Below are 25,808 nucleotides of genomic sequence, written 5' to 3'. Positions count from 1 at the left end.
ACCGTGGTCTCTCATGAGTAAAACTGAAGATTAAAAAAAATTCACTGGATAACATCCTGCTATAACAAATATAACTTTAGATTATATACATCTAGTAGAGGATAGCTGAGTGTAGTCTGTCAAATACTGTGATTTCAACCTCAAGCTTGAATCAGTCTTAAACCAAGGATAATATATTTGCATAAAGTTGTGGGGTGGGGGGTGGGGGAATATTTATTCTAACATAAAACTTAAAACTAAAAGAAAGGGCTTGGTGCTATGGTTCACACCTATAATCACAGCAATTAAGGCCATGAGTTCGAGACCAGCCTGGGCAACATAGTGAGACAAGATTTCTACCAAAACAATTTTTCTACAAAAAAAAATTCTTTTTTTTGAGACGAGGTCTCGCTCTGTTGCCCAGGCTTAAGTGCAGTGGCACAATCCTGGCTCACCACACAAGCTCCATCTCCCAGGTTTAAGCAATTCTTCTGCTTCAGCCTCTGGAGTAGCTGGATTACGGGCACGTGCCACCACAACCGGCTGATTTCTTTGTGTATTTTTAGTAGAGATGGGGTTTCATCATGTTGGCCAGGCTGGTCTCGAACTCCTGACCTCAGGTGATCAACCCACCTCAACCTCCCAAAGTGCTGGGATTACAAGCATGAGCCACCACGCCTGGCCAAAAGAAATTTTTTTCTTAAGCAAAAGAAAAGTTAAGAGGAGAAGGGATGAGAATGACTAATTCAGCTCTGTTCAAGGGAAAGAAAGACTCCAATATTTGGATCATGAGAGAGGTATACCCTGTTGTCAAGATAAGAGTTCCACATCAGGATTATTACCTAGATAAAAGTTCACCTGAGACCATCTACTCTCTCCATTCTCCAAGCAAATCTCATCCAATATAAGATAAGGTTGCCAAGTGCTTTGATCAGGACTGCCCTAGGCACAGGCTTTACTGGGGAAGAATAATGGCTCTTCAAAAAAAAATTCATTTAATCCTTGTAACAACCATATCAAGTTAGTATTAATGGACATAATCACGTCCGTATACATTATAGGATTGTTGAAGGGGCTGAATGGCATAATGCATAAAATATAACCAGCCAATGTGGGGCATAAGCTAGGAGCTCAATACATACAGCTATTGAGACACAAGGACAGGATTCAAGCTAACGTATGTAGGTCTGTTTCATGCTTTATTTATTTATTTATTTACTTATTTTCTCACTCTGTCATCCAGGCTGGAGGCACAGCTCAGCAGTCCTAATCTCCCGGGCTCCACTGATCCTCCCACCTCAGCCTTCCAAGTAACTGGAACTACAGGTGCATACTACCACATCCAGCTAATTTTTAAATTTTATTTGTAGAGACAGGGTCTCACTTTGTTGCTCAGGCTGGTCTCGAACTCCTGGGCTCAGGCAATCCTCCTGCCTTGACCTCTGAAATTGCTGGAATTAGAGGCATGAGCTACCTGTTTCATGCTCTTTATACACTCATCTTGCCAACTGCCTCCAACATAAATGAACTCATCAGCATTCTAGTTTTTTCAGTTTTATTATGATTCAATTCTTGAAGTATTTGGCACTTCTGTTATGCTGAGTAAAGCATGTTTCTGAATCTGCAAAGATGGGGAGCAGATTCAGGAAAGTCAGACTACCTAGACATCTCTATCCTGCTATAGTAATTATTTTGTTTCAGGAATTCTAAAGGCTAATCTGGGCAAAAATCATAGCTCAAGATTACCTTGATATCTTCTGGAAGACACCTCTCAATACGTTTTTCTTTCAGTCTTTTAAGAATAAGTTCAAGGGTTGCTTCTTTAGATGGTTTCTTCTCCTTCTGAATGACCTTGGGTTCATCTTCATTCTCTTCGTCTTCATGGTCTAGAGAAGAGCCAAAGCTTTTTGGAAGTGTGTTACTACGTGGACGTGTCTGAGGTACAAATTCTCCATCAGAATTTTTGTGTTTTGCATCTACATGTCAGAAATAAGGACAGATCAATAATCATTGGTTTTAGCTTTGACCGGGTCAAAGAATAAGCAAGATACACAACAAGAAAGTATACATTAACAGCACACAGACTTAGATATTTCAAAGCCAAATAAAACATTTAAGAAGCAAAAAACAGCAAGACAGCTATTCTAGGCTGGGCGTGGTGGCTCACACCTGTAATCCCAGAACTTTTGAGAGGGTGAAGCAGAAGGACTGCTCGAGCCCAGGAGTGTGAGACTAGCCTGGACAACAGAGTGAGACCCCATCTCTACAAAAAATTTTTTAAATTAGCTGAGGCCGGGTGTGGTGGCTCACGCCTGTAATCCCAGCACTTTGGGATGCCAAGGTGGGCGGATCACTTGAGGTCAGGAGTTCGAGACCAGCCTGGTCCACATGGCAAAACCCCGTCTCTAATAAAAATACAAAAGTTAGCCAGGTGTGGTGGCATGTGCCTGTACCTGGTGGCACACACCTGTAATCCCAGCTACTCAGGAGGCTGAGACAGCAGAATCACTTGAACCCAGAAGGCGGAGGTTGCAGTGAGCCAACATCATGCCAATGCACTCCAGCCTGGGTGAGAGTGAGACTCTGTCTCAAAAAAAAAAAAAAAAAAAAAAAAAAAAAAAAGCTGAGCACTGTGGCACATGCCTGTAAGTCCCAGCTACTTGGGAGGCTGGGGTGGGAAAACCACATTGAGTCTGGGAGGCTCAGGCTGCAGTAAACTGAGATTACACCACTGCAATGCAGCCTGGGCAACAGAGTCAGACCCTGTCTCAAAAAAACACAAAAACAACAACAAAAAAAGAGAGAACAAGCTATTAGTTTTATATCCATAGAGAGCCTATTATTGAATAAAATGCTCTGATGGGCATGGGAGATACAGAAGAAAACAAAACAGACATGGTTCCTGTTCTCGTGGAGCATATATTCAGGGAAGGAAAACAATAACCAAATACTCAGATTAGTAAAATAACTTTAAAGAATGCTACTATCTATAAATAAGACAGGATAGAGTCACAGTGCTAAAAGGAGTATAATTTGTGGAGGAACAACTACATTGGACAGGATTGACAAAGAAGACCTCTCTGAATAGTATCATCCTGGTAGAATATGGAATAAGGAGCTCGTCTAGCACAAAGGATTTAGTGGAAGGGCATTTGTCCCCAGTGAGGCAATAGCCAGTGTGAAGGTCCTAAAGCTTGGCAAGTTTGAGGAACAGAAGAGATGAAAGTGATAAAATCGGCCAAGGGCAGAGTGTGCAAGGCCTTGAAAACCACAGTAAGGAGTTTTGACTTTATTCTAGGTGGAAGCCCACAGAAGGGCTTGAAAAAGACAGTAATATGAACTTTTTATTTATTTTTCTTTTTGAGACAGGGTCTTGCCCTGTCACCCTGGCTGGAGTACAGTGGCATAAACATGGCTCACTGCAGCCTTGACCTCCTGGGCCTAAGTGGTCCTCCTGCCTCAGCCTCCAGAGTAGCTGGGACCCAGGCTAACATGACTTTTTTAAAGATAATTCTGACTACCATGCAGCAGATGGACTACAGAGCAGTAAAAGTGAAAGAAAATGGGAAAATTAGGACGCCAATGCTAGACAATTTAATGGTATCAACTACTAATAAAATCAAGGTAATAATTTTCACTGATGACTGAAAATTGGCATTAAACAAGGAAACGTTTAACAGAAGTATAGGGGAAAATTCAGTGATACTCTAAAGAAGAGTTAAGAGACATTATCTTGGCCGGGTGTGGTGGCTCACGCCTGTAATCCCAGCACTGTGGGAGGCCAAAGCAGACAGATGGCTTGAGCCCAGGAGTTTTGAGGCCAGCCTGGGCAACATGGTGCAATGCCATCTCTACTAAGAATACAAAAAAATTAGCTGGGCATGGTGGCATGTGCCTGTAATCCCAACTACTCGGGAGGCTGAGGTGGGAGGATCACTTCAGCCCGGGAGGTGGAAGCTGCAATGAGCTAAGATCGTGCCACTGCACTCCTGGGCAACAGAGTAAAACCCTGTCTCAAAAAAAAAAAAAAAAGAGACAGAGGCAAACATTATCTTAACCACAAGAATATAAACTCCATGACAGCAGGGACTGTGTCTGTCTTGTTCACTGCTATATCCCTAGTTGTCTACAAAGTATTTAGTACCTCAGAAATACTAAACACTTTACCGGGCTGGGCACGGTGGCTCATACTTGTAATCCCAACACTTTGCAAGACCGAGGTGGGAGAATTGCTTAAGGCCAGAAGTTTGAGACCAATCCAGGCACAAAGCAAGACCCCAACTGTATACAAAATTTTAAAAAATTACCTGGGTGTGGCAGTGCATGTCTGTAGTCCTAGCTACTCTTGAGGCTGAGGTGGAAGGATCACTTGAGCCCACCAGTTCAAGGCTGCAGTGAGCCATGACCATGCCACCACACTTCAGCCTCGGTGACAGAGCAAGATTCTGTCTCAAAAAAATAAAAAATATATATATTTTTATTTTTATAGGCCAGGTGTGGTGGCTCACACCTATAATCACAGCACTTTGGGAGGCTGAGGCAGGTAGATCGCTTGAGCCGAAGAGTTTGACACCAGCCTGGGCAACATGGCAAAACCCCATCCCTACTAAAATTACAGAAATTAGCCGGGCTTGGTGGCATGCACCTGTAATCCCAGCTACTCGGGAGGCTAAGGCACAAGAATCACTTGAACCCAGGAGGCAGAGGTTGCAGTGAGCTGAGATGGCATCACTGAACTCCAGCCTGGGCAACAGAGTGAGACTCTGTCTCAAAAAAATTAGAAATAAAAATAAAAATAAAAACTTTATTGAGTAAATTTAAATGAATAAACCAAAGTGATGCTCCAGATAATAAACCCCTATTCTGCATAATTTTTAAAGTAATAATTATTAAAACACATACTCACTAAACATCCACAAAGTAAATATACTTCAACAATTACTATACTGGTTTGACACCCAGAAATGCAATGCCTAGTTTATCATTCAAGAGTTACAATTTAGTCTTTGTGGTATAAACGAGTCACTGTGTAGACAGTCTTAGATGAAAATACCTACCAAAAAATCTTAATATCCAACAAAACTCAAAGCTGCCTAATATTTGAAGTATATTTCAGATAAACTTTATAACATCAGTTCACTTATGAATATACAATCTCAAGTATCTTTCAAAAAGATATTACTAATAAAAACACAAAAAAGACATTTAAAATACAATACAGAACTACAGTACTGTACTATAACACAGTACTACATTATGCAATTTTGACCCTAATAAAACAAAAAAAGGTAACTTTTACTTTTGTCAAACAGTGCCCAAGATTTAAAATTATCAAAAGTTGTATTTGTAATTCTCAGACATTAATATAAAAAAATTTTTTAAATGCAAATATATTACAAAATGGCACATAATATACCTTTAATTTGCTTCCGCAGTTTTGTAAGCTCTGTCATCCATTTTAATACCTTTGGATTGGCAGCAATATCACTGTAGGAGGGCTGAAAAATTATGGAGCAGAATCACTGACACTTGTGATAAGCAATAGCTATGTTAATTTATGTCCAAATAGTATTTTACAATTCCCACAGCAAAGACTACTCAATTCTCATTTCATCTTATGTTAATTAGATAGGGCAGGATATTAAGTCAAGTTCTCCCAAGGTAAGGTCTAGTAACTGGCAGAAGCCAGATTTGAATACGGGTCTTCTGACTCCAAGTACAGGACTCTTTCCACTTCACATGTTCTGACTATTAAAACTCTCTTTCCCCTCCTCCACTCCATCCCTCACAAACTCCCTCTCCTCCCCACTTGGTACTTGTGGTTTTTGATACAGCAGAAATAGCAGTAACATGATTTGTCAATGTAAAGTATTTGCTTTAAAAATTCTAAAAGCTGCTTTGCCAATGAAAATATAAAGATGCCACGGTGCAAATGGCAAAAATACTGGCCCGGAAGTCAGGAGACCAAGGAGTTATATAATCTCAGATCTACATGATCACTGTTCCTCTGGGTATCTCAGATTTGTTACCTTTCTCACACAGATCTAAACTAATGCTCTTGAAAAACTCTCCTCTCAGTTCTAATATTAGATTAAGCTCACTCTGGGGAATGCTACAAACCTACCTTGCTATTTCTTTCCCTTTCAAACTGTTCCTCAAATTGTCTGATTTTCTTCTGAAGTTTCTTGACCAGCTGATAAGGTGTTCTGTCCTCTCTCTTTTCATCTTTTGAACTAAAGGATGATCTTCGAATTCTGAATTAAAACAAAAGGCCAACACTGTTATATTTTCAACTATCAACACTGTATCTCTTATTGCCCTGACATGACACTATTGGCAATAAGTAAATCTTAAAGGTAAAAATAAGTCCCTAACACTAAAGGACAGGTAGTATAAAGAAACACTGTAATGTTACAGACCACAATTTAGCTAATACAAGTGGTGATGAAAACAGTTGGAATCATTTAAAACTGGTTTGGACAAAGGCAGCAAAGAAACAAAGATGCCTAGCAGCTCAGAGCTCTTATAACTGTTCAAACTGCATAACAAAGTTTTTGACATTCAGATCCATTTAAAGCTTTGATAAAAAAAAGATTAGGAACTGCTCAGCACCACTTGCTACTTCCTTTACAGAGCTCTGTATTTCAGCGATGAATACATAAATAAATGAATAATACACCATGAGAAAATGTCTATTTGAGAGCAAACTTCAAACGCTACACCTCATTGAACTCAGCAGGGTCAAAAAAAAAAAAAAAACTTACAAAAATGTGCTCTGTAAAATCAGGGAAAAAGCTCTGAATTCTATGTCTAGAAGACTCAATCTCTCTCTCTCTCTCTCTCTTTTTTTTTTTTTTTTTTGAGATGGAGTTTCACTATTGAAGCTCGGGCTGGAAGACTAAATCTCTCAAAAGACTTGGGTACATAATAGGAATTGCCTCTTGTAAGTACATAAAAATCATATACCTAGTAAAAGACAGTGCTTTAGATGAGGAATCCAACTTTTCTGGATCATGTAGGAAACGCTGGCTTTGCCCAAAATCTAAACTGCGGTGTGATAATACTGGAGGACAGTCCTCTTCCAAGGGGTGATGATTCATTCTTCCAGCTTGTGGAGACAGCTGAGCTTCTCCAGACTCAGAGTCCTCCTGCCAAGACTTAAAAGCAGGAAATGGCTCTATAAAACAAACACAAAGAATAGTACCATGGGTCTCCTGATTCCACGTGGGAAAAAAGTCACAAAATATCAGCTATGTGTTCCTTATATCATTATGTAGTGGTTCATATATACATACACACATACGCACACACACATACACATATGTGTGTATATATACATAATCTTCATAAAGCCTACTATAGTTTAAAATTATTCAAGCTTCAATTTTTAGCCCAGAGTTCTATTTTTTTTTTTTTTTTTTTTTTTTGAGATAAGGTCTCGCTCTGCTGCCCAGGCTCTGGAATTCATTGTCATGATGGTGGCTCACTGCAGCCTCGACCTTCTAGGCTCAAGCAATCCTCCCACCTCAGCCTCCTGAGTAGCTGGGACTACAGGCGCTTGCCACTACGCCCGACTAATTTTCTTTTTTTTGTTGTTGGTAGAGATGAGGTCTCACTATGTTGACCAGGCTGGTCTTGAACTGCTAAGCTCAAGTGATCCTCTCAACTCAGCCTCCCAGTGTGCAGGGATTACAGGCATGAGCCACTGTGCCCAGCCCAGAGTTCTATTTCCATATAAATTTAAATTTCTGAACCCAGTGGCAAAGCAAGAAAGGACATTGTCAAGCTCTTTAAAACTCAATTTAATTCTAAAGATGTTATTTAATATAATTCTGAACTTTTCTAAAGATGTTTTATTTACAAACGATAGTTTTCAAGTAGGGGAAAACTAGAAACAGCAAGAACTGAACAGTTCTTTCTTAGAAATGTAACTTAAAAGCCAAATGATGCCAGGTATATGACCTGTCCCTCACTGTCAAATAGCTATATTAAGAAAAAGTGGGAGCTGTTCCCCATACTACATGGAACACTCACCAAATGGAGTTCTCTGACTTTAGAAGAATTCTAATATTCCCAAAGGAGGACCTAACTCACCTGACAGCACCTGGCCTCTAACATTAAACTGTGATGGTTATCTTCTGTTACAGGATTCCTATGCATAATATATATTTTAATAACACCCAACAGTGTTACTAAGACAAAACTTAATAGCACTAGGCCTTCTTAAGCACATTTACTTTACTGCAGTTATCCTGTATGCCCTCAAATGAAAGCTACGTTAATACATTTGATGTCTTTGCAAATATAATGTTTGATTACATATAGAACACATATAGATCATACACACAATCCACAAATATATCCCAAATACAAAATTAAGCACAGGAGAGAAAGAAAAAATTCCCATCTACACATTAGCTTTTTTATTTTTTTATTTTTTTAGAGATGGAGTCTCGCTCTGTTACCCAGACTGGAGTGCAGTGGCACGATCTTGACTCACTGCAACCTCTGCCTCCTGGGTTCAAGCAATTCTCCTGCCTCAGCCTCCCAAGGAGCTGGTGTTACAGGCAGTAACTACACTTAAGTAACTACACTTAAAAATTTTGATGCTATTGGCTATCAGCAATAGCGAAAATGAATGCAAAGAGGGCTTGAAAGTGTCAAAATTCAAGAGTGAGGTTTTCTTTTTCTTCACACGATAGCTAAGATCGCTGCTTTAGTAATTTAGTTTAACTTTATGCATTAGCAATTTAAAGCATTACCTTTCCTTTCAAAATAATAAGAACATAATTTAGTTTGTTTTTGAAGCCCAGATCAATCTGAGAATTAAAAATTGGGTACAAAGCGTGCAATCCCACAATAAACCCAACAATAAAGTGATTTTCAAAGCAACCCTTGTACCTGTGTCCCAGCAAATTAAGTAACTGGTAGTAAACATTTTATGAGAAATATCCTATTTTAAGAAAAGACAAAAGTAACAGCAATTTTTTCTGGGGTCTTTGAACCCAGAACAGTTTTCCTAAGATATGGGGACAGCAGGAGAAGGGCTTAATAAAAAGACAAACAAAGTGAACCATAAAAAGGCAAAAAAACTAAACTATGGTGAACCATACTTACCCTCCCCATCTCTCTGCAGATGCATTGTTTTGAAATCAATGAGGGGAAAAGTGATAGGGCATGACGCTAATAAAATGGAAAAAATGGCAAAAAATACTAAAGTGAACACACAGCACAGTCAGAACAAACCATACACATAACACAAAGCCAAAGATACCAAAAACATTTCCCTAAAACCAGTTAGGCATTCTGTTCAAAAACTTTATTAAAAGAAATTACTACTAACTAGATTTTAACAAACACAAACAACATTTCCATTTCAGCAAGCAAGGCAAAAAAGGGGTGAAAAAACTCAAAGTAGTGCTATTTTATTAAAACTCAAACATAAAACTGAAGAAATGGAAATTCTTAAGCAGGTACTGTTTGAAGCTTTTCAGTATAAATGATTTTAAAGAAAAAAATCCCCCTTAGTTTGCTCTTTGAAAAAATCCTACTGCATTTCATTCCAGAGTTAGCAGGAGAGAATCTGAAGATGGTATCCATTTCCATTAAAAGTCAAAACTTTGCAAACAGCTGCTACAAATTCATACTGGTGACAGTCATGTGCTACCTGCTTGCTAACTACTACTGCATTCTGCTATTTTTCTTATCCTTTGAGGAAAAAACAAGACAAAAACTATATACTTAGGAATAGTGACATAGGGCTCTATTTGGAGTCATCCCACTTCTCTACAAAGAGTCACATCAAACAAAGCATGTCTGATTCCAAGGTATCCGGGGTCTAAAGTAAGTTGGTCTCTTAAATAAATAGGACTTTTTCATTTAGAATATCCTAACTCCTGGCCGGGCACGGTGGCTCATGCCTGTAATCCCAGCACTTTGGGAGGCCAAGGCGGGCGGATCACCTGAGGCCGGGAGTTTGAGACCAGCCTGACCAACACAGAGAAACTCCGTCTCCACTAAAACACAAAATTAGCCAGGCGTGGTGGCACATGTCTGTAATCCCAGCTACTCAGGAGGCTGAGGCAGGAGAATTGCTTGAACCTGGGAGGCGGAGGTTGCGGTGAGCTGAGATCGCCCCGCTGCACTCCAGCCAGGGCAACAAGAGCAAAACTCCGTCTCAAAAAAAAAAAAAGAAAAGAAAAAATAGAAGAATATCCTAACTCCTAATTGTGGAAAATCAATCAATGTTCGCATTAGTGACAAAGTTAGAAGAAACAACATGGTCTACAAACAGCCACCCTACAAAGCACATGCACAGTTCATGGCTGGGAATTTCACTCAGGTATCTGTAACCGTTGGCTTTCTGAAAGTCACGGACCCCTATTTCTGGAAGAACAAGTAGGGGACCTACATAGACTTGTTTAGGCTGTTGAATCAGGGCAGCTCAGGCACTGAAAATCAGGCATCAGCAGCCTACAGGTTACCTCCTTTATCTATACCAAGGTATAGGTGCTGGATTCTGACATGGAAAAAAAAGACAGTCCAGTATCAGGTTCTCTTTCAGGGAGACTCAAGAATGCTGACGCTAGACAGAGAAGGTCTATTCTCTTCAGACAATGAAAAACAATTGTTCTTCTATGTTTAAAATTTAATCAGGACTCCCAGGCCAAAGATCATAAAGAACTATTTATCTGCATCTTCTAATAGGAAGAAACAAAAGTGCTTTATCAGAATCCCAGCTGCTTCTTTTGAAGACTCATTTCCTAGCAATGCTCCAAGGGATGCTCTGTCGACCACCATTCCTTTTATTTCAGCCACAATAAATAACAAAAAAGAACATTTAATCTTCAACTGCCACCAGTATGCTAACATATCCCCCAATGCTGGGAAGCATCTTCATAAATTCCAGATGTCCTGAATAACCCAGAACAAAGCAAATGAAAGACAACTTCCTAATTTAGTCTAAGTTAAAACAGATAATATGCCACTGGGCATGCCAAACATCTAGACCTATATAAAAACGAGGATGGGGAGGAGACGGCAATAAAAATTGGCACAGACAATGACTTGGTTGGGGCTCTTAAAAAAAAAAATGCCCAAACCTTAAAAAAAAAAAAAAAAAAAAAAAACAAGACCCACACACACCCCATTTGCAATCAGGTGAGTACACTTACAGTGCCAAAAGGAGTCCATGGCACTGGCATTAGAATTCCTGTTATTGCCAGCGTATGTCAACAGATACTTGCCAAAGGTGAGACAACCCAAGGATTTTCATCCAAGTGAATGAATATGTATCTCTGCTTGAAATTGAGTTATCTCATTGTCTCTTTACCAAAGTGTATAATCCAGAAAAACTCCTAGATCCAAATTTATTGCTTGTTTCCCACCCTCACTCAACATTTGAAAGTTTACAAATACATAGCAAAATTGAAAGAACTTTACACTGAATATCCATATACCAATCACAATCTACCATTAACATTCTACTATACTTGCTTTATAACATTTATCCATCCCATTAACCATCTTATTTTTTTCACGGATTTCAGAGTAAATTGCAGGTATCAGTAAATTTCCCCATAAACACTCCAGCATGCAAATCCTCCACTGAAGCTCAGCATTTGTTTACAGTTTTTTATTCTCTTGAAGTAAAAAGAGAACTTTATATACAAAGAAACACAAAAATCTATGTATCTGCTGAGTTTTGAGAAATGCATATACCCATGTTGTTTGCTTGTTAAATTTTAACTTCTCTCCTTTGTGCAAATTTTTAGAGTCCCCTGCACCATACCTTCATAACCTAAGACAGAAATACAGGAATATGGTACAATATTTGTTTAGAAGTGCCCTTGAAGGTCATTTTTCAAAAAAGTACTACTGATGATTCTAAGGACAAGGTAATTATATGCGCTCTGTTTAAACTGGTGAGATCCCTAAGCCTTAACATACTGGGCTTTCAAAGACTGGGAGATAGCACCTGATTTAAATATTAACAAAAACATATGCTGGGTGACTTTTTAAAAAAATCAGTTCTAACATCCATTTTCAAAGCTGTTGATGGATCAGACAAGAACTTCTAGTTCATATGAGATGTTGCCCCAAAATCTCAGTGTGTTTCACTAAAAACACCCACTTGTTCATCTTATATGAAAGGGAGAACAGAAGATCATGATGAATAAGGTTATCCAGAAAAGGGCTGTAGTCTTATCATTGCTTAGGGTAATTTCAGTTACAAATAACATTATCAGGAAAATAATGTGTGTGGGTAAAATTACCTTCCCATTTATCACCATCAGAAACATTCTTCAGATCTAAATGTGGAATATTGACACATGCTGCTTCCCCTTGAACACCAACACTCTGACCTCCTGGTACTTCTGATTCAGTGTTGGCATTCAAATCACATATCTTGCTACTAGAATCCTGTATTTTAAAATAAAGAATACATTTCACAACTACGGAAGCTTTTCACACCCAGCTTAAACACATCCAGCACATATCCAAGTGTAGTCTTCATTAGTTTACTGTGCCTATACAGCCAACTGTACTACTCCCACTGTGCAAACTATTTTCAAATATAAACATGCAGTTTTAGAATATGTCTTATTGGAAGACAAGTTTGGATCCCAAATTCAGGAAAGTGTATTCACAACCAAGTCTCTTGTAACCAAAAGGGGCAAATTAAGTTGCTGTTTAACTGTAAAATATTTGATAAGAGTATTTATATTTAAATCTTTAAGCCTAGCTAAGCCACGTTAAAGACCAGACATAACAGTTTAAACCTAGGCAAGTTTTTAAAGACTAAGACAAAAAAATAGTTCTTACCAGAATCAAGTGCGACAATTTATCACTGTCAAATAACAAATATTCTTCCCTAAAAATACAAGTAAAGTTGTTAGTATATTAAGAATAAAAAGGATACTATCATTATATATTTCTTACCTAGATTCCTCTACTCCACAACACAGTTAGCATTTACAATGTGCGAGGAGAAAATGCCAACTGGAAATATGCCCATTCTTTGGAGCCCTATAACTGAAAAATCACACAATACTGAAAAGATCCACAGAATCACTTCAGGTTTAGAAAAATCAAGTAACAATCCCTAATCCACCCCACAAACCACAGCAAAAAAGAAAAACCTTTGTAAAATGAAAACTAAAATCCACAGTAAGTAGAAACCCAAAAGAATGAATGTATAATAAAGATTTTATAAAATAAATGTTTTAACCGAATAAACAGCTCTATTCTCTCCATTCTTGAGACTTTCAAAGAAAACTTTTTAAAAAGGTATCACCATGTCTTTTACTTTAAACTTGACTGTATTCTATCACAAGGATACTACTTCCAATCGAAGAAGGTTACTACTTCTAAACCTTTCCCTCCTCAAAATATAACAGTAACATACTAAAAGGAAATTTTAAAAAATTTCAGTCCACCTTTTATTTCCCCAGAAGAACTAACCCTTATTTAGAACAAGTGTTATAGCAAGCTGTCATAAGTGATCTGTACCTATTTTACCAGTAAGAGAGCACCTGCTATTATACAGTAGATTATCAACATTCCTACTGGGGGAAAGTTCTTTTCCCCAAAGACACTGTGGCAATTTACAATGACACATCGAGATGTCACTTCTAACTGGCCATAACAGAGTATGCACTCAGGAGACATGCCTTGATCTAAATATGGCAAGTCATCTTCTCATATAATTACCTTATTCTTGCTGAGAATAAGAAATGAACTAAATGCTCTGATAAGCTTAAAGACATTCCTTTGCTTAGAGTAGGAGCAAATGGTAGGATGAGTAAATACTACCTTAGCAGCCTAAAAGACCTAATCACCTACATTTGAGAAGCATGAATGTTAAACATACAAAATGTAATCCACCTAACCAAGGTACTCTTTGCATCTAAAAACCAGTTTGCTAACTTATACACAGTTGAAGTTGAAGAGGAAAGAGCTTTTTCCAAAAACAATAACAACAACAACAACAACAACAGAAGAGTCCTCACTAAATGGGTCCTTATTGTTCTACCAAATCCAGATGTCATCATTCTGGGGGTGCCTGTTAATGCTGTTAATCTTATATCTTCAGCCCATAGCTCCAATACTCCCTGTGCTGGAAGAGGATGATTCCTGCCTCCTGAAAGGAAGGACAAGGAACTGCTATAAGCAGGAAATCTGTGGACCTTCACAGTATGGGAAGGCTCCAGAGACGTGGCTCCAAAGAATTTGCTTACCCTTAAAGAACAGGCTTCCTACTTATAATTAAAAGAAACAATAGAATACAAATATGTCCTGGCCAACAGGCTGTTAGCAAATTAGTATACTGTCTGGGATCCCTCAATATTTACAATCTAGCCTGCAACTTCATTACTGAAGTGTTTTCAGAATCTCAAATCACCTTCCTAAGAAAGTTATACTTTTTGGCAGCATCCTGAAGACTGATGCAAAGGGTAACAAGAACCCAAATCTTACTCTGTGACTTAAAACATTCTAGAAAGCTTCCACTCAAAGAGGCTATTGAGACTCTACATTAGTCGAAATACTCATTGCCTCCAGTATTTCTCTACCATTACAGTCAGCCAAAGAGGTTAAAAAAGCACCAGGTGCAGAAGAGTGTACTGAGACACACCAAGGATAAATTCAAACAGGAAGAAAAACATCCTATACATATTTGTTGAATCAAATACAGTATCTCTCAGTTAGTTATACAGTTACAAGACCATGAATTAACTCACTGACAGGTATACTCAAAATATCAGTAAATTCACAATTGTTCCACAATCAACTGAAAGATTTAAATGTCCCCAAAAACGCCGTTTTTCCCTCTGAATGTTTTCCAAGTTATAACTACTGTCTGAACCTGTACAAATCCAAATATTTATGGGTATTTAATATCCTTTATGCCTACCATTATAACAAGAAGGCTGTTTAAGATTATCTAAACTATATATTTATAATGGATATTCATCTAAAAAAATCACCTCAAAAATCTGTGAAGAGCTCCAATTCTCAAAATGATTAATTAGCAACAAGAAAAAATGCTTACCTCTCAAGACAGCCATCTTCACTATCACCATGGTCACTGCATGGCTCTAACAATATACCTACAGACTGACAAAAAGAACACCACCATGCATTAATGGAGCTTCCAATACTCAGATATGAGAAGAAGTTGCCAACCTAAATTAGGATATTACAATACAGATTAGTCAAACACCCCTAATTAGCTATCATTTATAATAGTCTGTAGTACTTAGCATCTCTTTTTATAGACAGTAATTTATCTTCCCTCAAAACCTGGGTCGTATGAAGTATAGCAGGTACTCTGCATTTCTCTCTACTCTATTAGGTAATGTGTATCACCACTACCATGCTTCTTCCTTAGAATTCTCTCTCCTCCAAAATGATGGTCTTCTGATCCTGCTTGCCAACTGCTGTTTATTTCTCCTCAGCCACAAAGACACAAGTTTGGTGACTTCTTGTAGGTAAGATAGGAGTCATAGAGGAGTTCACCAGGTTCCTTTGTATATTTGAAGTAATAACTATTTTCCACAAAGAAAGTCCCCACACGAGAAAACTCTCCCCATTTTCCAACGAGCTTAGTGACACCATCTCATCCCTATTCCCCCAAACTAAAAACCTACCAAGTCTAATACAAATACCCAGAGAATTCCTACAAAATACATGAACGTTTTGGTGTTTTTGACGATCACCTTTCAAATCAACAAAAGGTTCGATACTTCCTAGACTCTTCGATTCTTCTTTAGAAAGTACCACTTGTCCAGTTTTGTTTAGCATGAAAGAAGGTCCATAAGAATCTGCAAAAAAGCTGTTAAAATACTAGTCCCTTTTCAAACTACACATCTGTGAGGCTGTCTCATACGCTTCAACAAAACAATGTAATAGCAACAGACTAAATGCAGAAGCATATACGAGAATCCAGCTGTCTTCTGTAAGTCAAACAGGTATCAACAATATTTCTAGCTATGTAAAACAATGTCACTCCTCAAACTTAAAAAATTTTATGAAAACAGTTGTCTATTGTGGAAAAGAGCAACCTTACTTATGTTACCATAAATGAGTTTAAGTAAATTAATGTTTTTTAAATTTCTCAGTTTTAATTACTAAGATGGTAAATCCTGATAGATATACCTATGTAAACAAAAGCTCTTTGGGATCTTCAATATTTTTAAGAATATAAATGAGTCCCTGAGACCCAAAGTGTGGGAACCACTGATACAGAAATCAGACTTCAGTAACTTTTATGATCAATAACAGGTGTCCCCAACTCCTGGACCGGTACCAATCGGTGGCCTGTTAGGAACCAGGCCACACAGCAGGAGGTGAGCAGCCAGGGGAGTGGGGAGTGAGCACTATGGCTTGAGCTCCACCTCCAGTCATATCAGTGGTGGCATTAGATTCTCATAGAGGCATGAACCCTATTGTGAGCTGTGCAAACAAGGGATCTAGGTTGTGTGTTCCTTATGAAAATCTAACTAATGCTTTGATGATGTGAGGTAGAACAGTTTCATCCCAAAACCCCAACCCCCGATCCACCCTCCATGGAAAAATTGTCGTCCACAAAACCAGTCCCTGGTTCCAAAAATGTTGGGGATCTCTGCTCTAGAAGATAGCTTTACATTCTGAAGGTTTCTGGGCACATGAAATAATCATTACCCAGACCAAATATTTAATTTTTATTTATTTACTTAAAAAAAATTTTTGAGACAGTCTCACTCTGTCATCCAGGCCAGAGTGAGGCTCATGCAGGCTCACTGCAAACTCCATCTCCCGGGTTCAAGCGATTCTCCTGCCTCAGCCTCCTGAGTAGCTGGGACTACAGGTGTGGTGCCAGTACACCTGGCTAATTGTTTTGTATTTTTAGCAGAGATGGGGTTTCAGCATGTTGAATAGGGTAATTTTTTTGTAATTTTAGTAGAGATGGGTTTCAGCATGTTGGCCAGGCTGGTCTTGAACTCCTGACCTCAAGTGATCCATCTGTCTTCAGCCTCCCAAAGTCCTGGGATTACAGGCATGAGCCACTGCACACAGCCAGATCCAATATTTAAAATGAACCTTGGGGCCAGGCACAGTGGCTCACACCTGCAATCCCAGCACTTTGGGAGGCTGAGGCGAGCAAATCACTTGAGATCAGGAGTTCGAGACCAGCCTGGCCAACATGGCGAAACCCCAACTCCACTAAAAATACAAAAATTAGCCGGGCGTGGTAGCACACACCTGTAGTCCCAGCTACTCGGGAGACTGAGACAGGAGAATTGCTTAAACCCAGGAAGCAGAGGCTGCAGTGAGCCAAGATTGCACCACTGCACTCCAGTCTGGGTGACAGTGCAAGACTCCCATCACAAACAAACAGAACCTTGGTATCTCACTCAAGAGAACCAAATTCAAGCCCTAGCTCTGCCTTTCTCATCACAAATATGAGAATAACAATAATTTGCTTGACTACCTTAGAGTTACCATAGAATCAAAAGAAATAGCTTATAAGAAAAACCATCTATATTGGCCAGGCACAGAGGCTCACACTTGCAATCCCAACACTTTGGGGGGCCAAGGCGGGTGGATCACTTGAGGTCAGGAGTTCGAGACCAGCCTGGCCAACATGGTGAAATCCCGTCTACTAAAAATACAAAAATCAGCCAGGTGCAGTAGTGTGCGTCTGTAATCCCACCTACTCAGGAGGCTGAGGCACCAGAATCACTTGAACCCAGTGGAGAGGAGGAGATTGCAGTGAGTGAAGACTGTGCCACTGCACTCCAGCCTGGGCGACAGAGCAAGACTCTGTTTCAAAAAAATATAAAATATATAAATAAAATAAAATATCAGCAGGCAAAATAACCCATATCTTCTACCCACTTCCTCCCATGTGCCCTTCCACAAACATTAAGGTCTGCAAAGGAAAGCTAAGGTGCTCTGGTCTCAATTCAGGTAAGTTAGAGAGCTGTGGCGGTGGCGGTGGCAGCAGCAGGAGGAGCAGCAGATACAGCACAGTCATATTAGCAATATCTTAGGAGCTATCGGAGATTACTGCCAAGAGTTAATTAAAACCTGACAGGCATTTCCGGTAATTCCTCTGGTCTCCATCCCTTCCTTAGGGGTCCATAATTGGTGCACTCACATTGCTTAGTTCTGCATCTTCCCATTTCTCTCACTTACCTTTGGCTCAAGCATGCTAGTTACTTCTATTAAATAGGCTACATATCTTCACTCCATTCTGTACCTTTCATTTGCTGAACAAACAATAAATTGCATATTGATATACTTCTATCTAGCCTACTCTCTCTCTTCTACTGAATTAATATGATCAAAACTGATGAGGTCTTAAGACTAGTACACGTCAAATTTATAGCCTTCTCTTCCTCTTGACTATCTGCTAGAGTTTATAAATACTTCTGGTCTCCACTTCTGAAAGGAGAGGAGATAAAGCAGTTTCTCAGTGTTTGCAAGGTATGAATAATTCTAAGTTTTGAAGGGGCACCATCAATGAAGGTATCCTGAAATGAATGGATTTTACTGATGATAAATCCAGGTATTGTGATGTGAGTTCTAATCAGGCTATTCAACTTCATACACTTTTTTTTTTCACCTTCATACACTTTCAACTCCCAAAATATTGATTACTGTACAACTTCTACCTAATCAAAGTCTATAGTGAATAATCTCTTTGTATCCGATAAAACTCCTAAATATTTACTACAGAATCTAGTAGCACATTAAAAAGAAAAATTCTATTTTGCAAAAACCTATTGGATAAGCTTATCCAAAATATAGCCCAGGTGTGGTGGCTCACGCCTGTAATCCCAGCAGTTTGGGAGGCCGAGGTGGGCGGATCACCTGAGGTCAGGTGTTCAAGACCAGCCTGGCCAACATGGCGAAACCTCGTCTCTACTAAAAATACAAAAATTAGCTGGGCGTGGTGGCACATGCCTGTAATCCCAGCTACATGGGAGGCTGAGGCAGGAGAATCACTTGAACCCAGGAGGCAGAGGTTGCAGTGAGCCGAGATTGCACCACTGCACTCCAGCCTGGGTGACAGAGACTCCGTCTCAAAAAAAAAGATTTTATATATATATATATATATATAGAGAGAGAGAGAGAGAGAGAGAGAGAGAAACTCTTAAAACTCAACAATAAGAAAACAATCCAATTAAAAAACGGGCAAAGACCTGAATAAACACCTCACTAAAGAAGATACACACATAGCATATGAAAAACTCATCATCGTATGTCATTAGGAAACTCAAAATTCAAACAAGATACCATTACACATCTATCAGAATGGCCAAAATCCAAAACACTAACACTATCAAATACTGGCAAGAATGTGGCACTGTCACTCATTGCTGGTGAACGAATGAGAAACACACTCAACTGATTTGAAACACCACTTTTATTGCAAATGTATCCAGGCATTTAGTTTATAATAAAGGTGGCATTTCATATTGGTGGGAAAAAGACGTATTATTCAAAAAATTAAGGTGTTGGGATATCTAGGTAAACATGTAGGACAAACAGCTGAACCTGCTCTTCACAATCTCACACCATGATAAATTCCAAATGTGTCAAATATTCAAACGTAGAAAATGGGACCAAAGAAGTATTTTTTTAAAAGAAGAAAGTTAGTTTATAATCTCAGAATAGGGAACGCCTTCCCAACTATGACATTAAAACCTAAAATCTAAAAAAATGAAAAAAAAAGACGATAAAGTTTAACACCATCAAAAATGACTTTAAGTAGTCAAAAGACAAAAAACTGGAAAGAAATATATTTGCAACTGATCGTAAGAAAGTAGGTAGTTCCTTAATAAATAAAAAATATGGCCAGGCACAGCAGCTCATGCCTGTAATCCCAGCCCCTTGAGAGGCCAAGGCGGGTGGATCACAAGGTCAGGAGTTCAAGACCAGCCTGGCCAAGATGGGGAAACCCGATCTCTAGTAAAAATACGAAAGTTAGCTGGGCGTGGTGGCAGGTGCCTGCAATCCTAGCTACTTGGGAGGCTGAGGCAGAGAATTGCTTGAACCCAGGAGGCGGAGGTTGCAGTGGGCTGAGATCACGCCACTGCACTTCAGCCTGGGCGACAAAGCGAGACTCTGTCTCAAAAGAAAAAAAAAATGTACAAATCAAAAAGGAAAAATACCGACAACCCAACAGAAAAATGTGGATGTGGACAATTGGAAACAGAAAAGACGAGACCCATCATGGTGGCTCACATCTGTAATTCCAGTATTTTCAGAGGCTGAGGTGGAAGAATTGCTCGAAGCCAGGAGTTCAAGACCAGCCCAGGCAACAAAGTGAGACTCCTTGTCTACAAAAACATTAAAAATTAGCCAGGTGTGATGGCATGCACCTGTAGTCACAGCTGCTTGGTAAGGTGAGGTGGGAGGATTGCTTGAGCCTGGGAGGCTGAGATTGCAGTGAGCTGTGATCATGCCACTGCACTGCAGCCTGCGTGACCAAAGCAAGACCCTGTCTCAAAAAATAGAATTAAAAGACTTAACATTTCTATAAAAATGTCAATGTAAGCCAGGCGCGGTGGCTCACACCTGTAATCCCAGCACTTTTGGAGGCTGAGGCGGGTGGATCACGAAGTCAGGAGTTCGAGACCAGCCTGATCAACATGGTGAAACCCCGTCTCTACTAAAAATAAAAAAATTAGCCAGGTGTAGTGCTGTGTGCCTATAAGCCCAGCTACTCGGGAGGCTGAGGCAGGAGAATCACTTGAACCCAGGAGGCAGAGGTTGCAGTGAATCGAGATCACGTCATTGCACTCCAATCTGGGCGACAGAGCGAAACTCTGTCTCAAAAAAAAAAAAAAAAAAAGTCAACGTAAAAGACAGTCACAATATAAGTTTCCACTAAAAAAAAAAAGTACAAAAATTAGCTAGGTGTGGTGGCACACACTTTTAATCCCGGCTACTTGGGAGGCTGAGGCATGAGACTCACTTGAACCTGGGAGGTAGAGGTTGCAGCAAGCTGAGATCGTGCCACTGCACTCTAGCCTGGGCGAGACTGAGACTCTGCCTCAAAAAAAAAAAAAAAAGATTCCTTAAGATTAATTTCAGCCTGGCTAACCAATACATTGTAGGACTGTGGTTTAGTACTCATAAGTTATGTGATCAGCTTGAAATGTTAAAAGGCACAATTTCAGAGAAAACAAATCTCCAACATTATCTTTTAAGTCTAAAATGTTGATCTCCTTACAATATTCTAGCCCAGGTGTTGGCAAACTACAGCATACTAGACAAATCCAACCTGTTGCTAGTTTTTGCATGGTCACTTGGCTAAAAAGGGTTTCTACATTTTAAATGATTGGGGGTAGAAGGGAGAATCAAAAGAATAATGATATTCTGTGAAGTGAAAATGACAAGAAATTCAATTTTAGTGTCCATAAGTTAAATTTTACTGGAACACAGCCATGCTCATTTCTTACGGTTTTTTCTGGCTGCGTCCATGCTACAATAGCAGAGTTAAGTAGTTGTGGCAGAGACTATATACCCACAATGCCTAAAATATTTACTGTCTAGACCTTTACACAAAAAGTTTGCTGACTCCTACTCTATCTAGCCTTATACTTTCCTAGACACAAGTTACTTTCTACCAAAGCCACGTGAATCATGCCACGCCATAATACACTTGAAACTCGTACATCCTGTCCAACTAATATTCCCCTCTTCTGCAACTTCTTCACCTTACTGTCACCGCTTGAAAACTTCATTCTAAATTTCTAATCCACCCAACATGCACTCTGTACCCTGGCTAACTATTTCAAAGCTATTTAGCCAATGCCCTTACCAATGTGGTCTAGTTTATGACCAGCTTTCTGTCCTCCAGACAGATAGATGCTACAAGAAAATGTGTCACTTAATATACCTTCCTAGTTGGCTCACTACAAATTCATGTCATCAAACTTCAGTTAGACCTACTCCATTGGTTCTTGAATATCGGGTGACTCAGTTCTGTCTGATTTCTCTCCACAGAGACTCTTGCAAAACTTTACCTATTTCTTCAGATCCAAACCCAATTCCTGTCTCCTCACCCTCTGCAAATGCATTTCAAAGCCATCTGAATTAAGTCCCCCAAACACCTCTCACTTAAAAAAATATTCTATATATCCCCTTTTACTGAAGATTAAAAGTAGCTTTTCCTATTTAGGAATAGTCACTCAACTTGCACGCTGAATCACCTTCCTTCCATCTCTCACTCCCAACCGCCTCTATGCAGTGTTCCCCTAACTACCCTGGGTTTTTTTTTTCTGACATTTTTTAGTCTCTCCCTATCTAGTGACTGATTCCTACTGACATGCTCAAATCTCCATCCTGTATCAAGAAAGCAGAAATGGGGGGGCTGGGGTGGGGAAGAGGGGAATATCTCTTCCACAACCAGACTGCTCAACTCTTTTTTTTTTTTTTTTTTTTTTTTTTTTTTTTTGGACAGTCTTGCTCTGTTGCCCAGGCTGGAGTGCAGTGGAGCAATCTCCGCCTCCCGGGTTCATGCCATTCTCCTGCCTCAGCCTCCCGAGTAGCTGGGACTACAGGCGCCTGCCACCATGCCTGGCTAATTTTTTGTATTTTTAGTAGAGATGGAGTTTCACCGTGTTAGCCAGGATGGTCTCCATCTCCTGTCTTCGTGATCCGCCCACTTTGGCCTCCCAAAGTGCTGGGATTACAGGCATGAACCACCGCACCCGGCCTTCTCTCTCCTTTTAATTTCAATGCAAAACTTGTCCAAAAGGCATTCCACACACTGCAGCTTCTACCTACTCACCTGATACTCATTCTCACCCATGAAATCCTCTACCTACCAAAGCTCCTCTTTCTTTACCAATAATTTCTATCACTAAATCCAAGAAATATTCTTTAATTGGAAGTTTTTGCTTAAATTATTTGATTATAAATCAGAGAAACTGTTGGAAACCTAAATATAAGAACATATGAAGAAAAGTAAAATCATCTATAATCTATCAGCCAGAAGGCCACTGTGAATATTCTGACTTGGCCTTTTAACTATGTGCCACACACACATGCAGTGCATGCACACAAAGCAATTGGGACTGCATTAGCTTTAGTAATCTATACTTGGTTTTGTATGTTTTTTTTTTTTCCCCCAAAATAACTTTACCTCGCAACTATTACTTGGGCCTTTAAAATAATTTTAAATGACTCAACAATATCCTATTATATGGATATACTATGATTTAGCTAATCATCTTCCATTTAGGACTTTCTGTGTTTCCCATATTTTTTTCCTGCAAATAAACCCCCAGTAAGAATTCTGGCAGAAAAATCTTTGCATACACCTCTGATTTGTATGTATTTCCTTAGGAAACAGTCCTAGATTTTGAAATTTCTGGATCAAAGGTTTAAGGTCTTTTGTTCTTACTGTTAATGTGTTTCCCAGGAAGTTTACAGCAATTTATACTTCCGATGTCTGTATAAGACCACTTATCTTAACCTACCCTCACCAGCATTAAATATATTGTTCCTGGGTATTCTTAAATTTTTTTGTTCAACAGCAAAGGCAAAGAAAAAAAAAGCCATTTCATTAGACTTTTAACCCCCCTAGCAAGCAAATAAAATTAAACTTACTCTTATTATTTTTGTACCTTTGCCTCCCACCACCTTTTTTCTCCTTTTACCTCTCTATTTTGACCAACTTTCAGACTCAGGAAAAAATCCCATCCTCTTTGACATTCCCAACTGCTATGGTCATGGCTGCTCTTTTCCCTCCAAAGTGCTAGAATACAGAGGTTCCCCAAGGGTTTCTTCAATCCCCATTTATTCTCTTATTCAAGTCACTGCTTTGGCAATGGCATTCACTCACAGACAAAATGAGCCTCCACCACCAGCCACAGCTCAAGACCTGAACATCTGCTTCATATAAACCACCTTGATATTCCAGTTCTGCAACACTGATCTCTTTTCCAATCTCTTAGTGTCTGTGTTTCTTACCCCAGTTTGCACCTAAATCTTAAATCATTTTCACCTTTGGAATTTTCTCTATTTTTCCTTCCTTCCCTGGGGCTCACAGTTCAGACTTTTTTTTTTTTTTTGAGACAGGGTCTTACTCTTTCACCCAGGCTGAAGAGCAGTGGCATAATCTCGGCTCACTGCAACCTCCTCCTCCTGGGTTCAAGAGATTCTCCTGCTTCAGCCTCCCGAGTAGCTGGGATTACAAGCATGTGCCACTATGCCTGGCTAATTTTTGTATTTTTAGTAGAGATGGGGTTTCACCATGTTGGCCAGGCTGGTCTCGAACTCCTGACCTCAGGTGATCCGCCCACCTTGGCCTCCCAAAGTGCTAGGATTACAGGCGTGAGCCACCATGCCCACCAGCTCAGATATTTTAAGTGCTCACCAAATATAGTGCAAAAAGCCTACTGATTGTTATTGTCCTTACCACTAGTCTTTCCTACAAACTTTTTATGACTACTACAAAAACCTACTTCCTAAAATACAGATCTGGGTACATCATTCCCTCTGCTTCAAAGTTTTCTATATTTTTCTTCTACTGAGATAATCTACAATTCTTAAGATAGTATTCCAGGCTCTACACATGACCCAAATCTACCAATATTCCAGAATTATCTTCTACTATATATCCTCCCACAATACCCTGAGTTCTACAAGTAGCTCTGCTTCATTAACATTCAACATTTCCCTGTAATCTTTACTTACACTATTCATTTTAATCTCTTTCACAAATCTTGAACCAAATCCAGCCCTATAAAAAGCCGAGTTCAAAATCCCCCTCACTCCAAGACCTTCCATAACTACCCTGGCCAGAAGTTCTTTCCTCTCTTCTGCAAGACTATAGTGCCCTAATAGCACTAGTCGTATTCTGTATTAGAAAGTATGTGCATGTACAACCTAGATTATCAAGTCATTGAAAACTTAAATCGACCGGGCATGGTGGCTCACACCTGTAATCCCAGCACTTTGGGAGGCCAAGGCGGGAGGATCACCTGAGGTCAGGAGTTCGAGACGGAGAAATCCCGTCTCTACTTAAAAAAAAAAAAAAAAAAAAAATTAGCCAGGCGTGGTGGCACACGCCTGTAATCCCAGGTACACAAGAGGCTGAGGCAGGAAAATCACTTGAAACTAGGAGGCGGAGGTTGCACTGAGCCCACATCACACCACTGCACTCTAGCCGGGGCGACAAGAACGAAACTCCATCTCAAGAAAAAAAAAAAAAAAAAAGAAAGAAAGAAAACTTAAATCAGGTATTTTTGCTTGTACTGTCCAAATCAACAGGTATTATTGTGTATTGCCCAACTGAACTAACTTATTCAAATAAGAGTATCACTGAACTTCTTAGCTGGGGTTGGGGGGAAGAAATGGTGACAGGCTTTTCAAGGCCAAGAACCCATCATTCATAAAGGTTTCCTAAAAACAATTTTAGAAAGAATTAATTCCTGCTCTCCTTATAAAGTAATTGATACACTAATTTCTTTCTTTTTTTTTTTTTTGAGACAGGATCTCACTCTGTCACCCAGGCTGCAGTGCAGTGGCACAATCTCAGCTCACTGCAGCCTCTACCTCCCAGGCTCAAGCAATCCTCCACCTAAGCCTCCCAAGTAGCTGGGACTACAGGCATACGCCACCACGCCTGGCTAATTTTTATTTTTTGTAGAGACGGGGTTTCACCATGTTGCCCAGGCTGGCCTTGAACTCCTGGGCTCAAGCGATCCACCTGTCTCAGCCTTCCAAAGTGCTGGGATTACAGGCGTAAGCCACTGCGCCCAGCCTGATACACCGATTTCATTCAACAAATTATTTACTGAGTTGCTTACTAGCTTACTGTGTGC

At 39.6% G+C, this 25,808-nt stretch overlaps 1 protein-coding gene across 3 annotated transcripts in view; it reads right to left on the bottom strand.

Annotated features, from left to right (window-relative positions):
- FAM13B (family with sequence similarity 13 member B) overlaps positions 1-25,808 on the bottom strand; it is a 100,436-nt gene that overhangs the window by 9,557 nt on the left and 65,071 nt on the right. For 2 of the 3 annotated variants that reach the window (XM_030828706.1, XM_030828705.1), the window contains exons 11-18: positions 15,032-15,096; positions 12,805-12,853; positions 12,255-12,402; positions 9,097-9,162; positions 6,946-7,156; positions 6,104-6,233; positions 5,396-5,477; positions 1,726-1,955 (exon numbers count right to left, since the gene is read on the bottom strand). In XM_030828706.1, the coding sequence (XP_030684566.1) occupies positions 1,726-1,955; positions 5,396-5,477; positions 6,104-6,233; positions 6,946-7,156; positions 9,097-9,162; positions 12,255-12,402; positions 12,805-12,853; positions 15,032-15,096 (981 nt within the window). The remainder of the gene's footprint in view (positions 1-1,725; positions 1,956-5,395; positions 5,478-6,103; positions 6,234-6,945; positions 7,157-9,096; positions 9,163-12,254; positions 12,403-12,804; positions 12,854-15,031; positions 15,097-25,808) is intronic. The other variant, XM_030828707.1, reaches the window with a different exon arrangement.

The sequence above is a fragment of the Nomascus leucogenys genome, chromosome 2 (genome assembly GCF_006542625.1).
Source record: "Nomascus leucogenys isolate Asia chromosome 2, Asia_NLE_v1, whole genome shotgun sequence".
Lineage (NCBI taxonomy): Eukaryota > Metazoa > Chordata > Mammalia > Primates > Hylobatidae > Nomascus > Nomascus leucogenys.
Note: the sequence above shows the minus strand (reverse complement) of the source record. Positions and strands in the feature narration are given on the sequence as shown.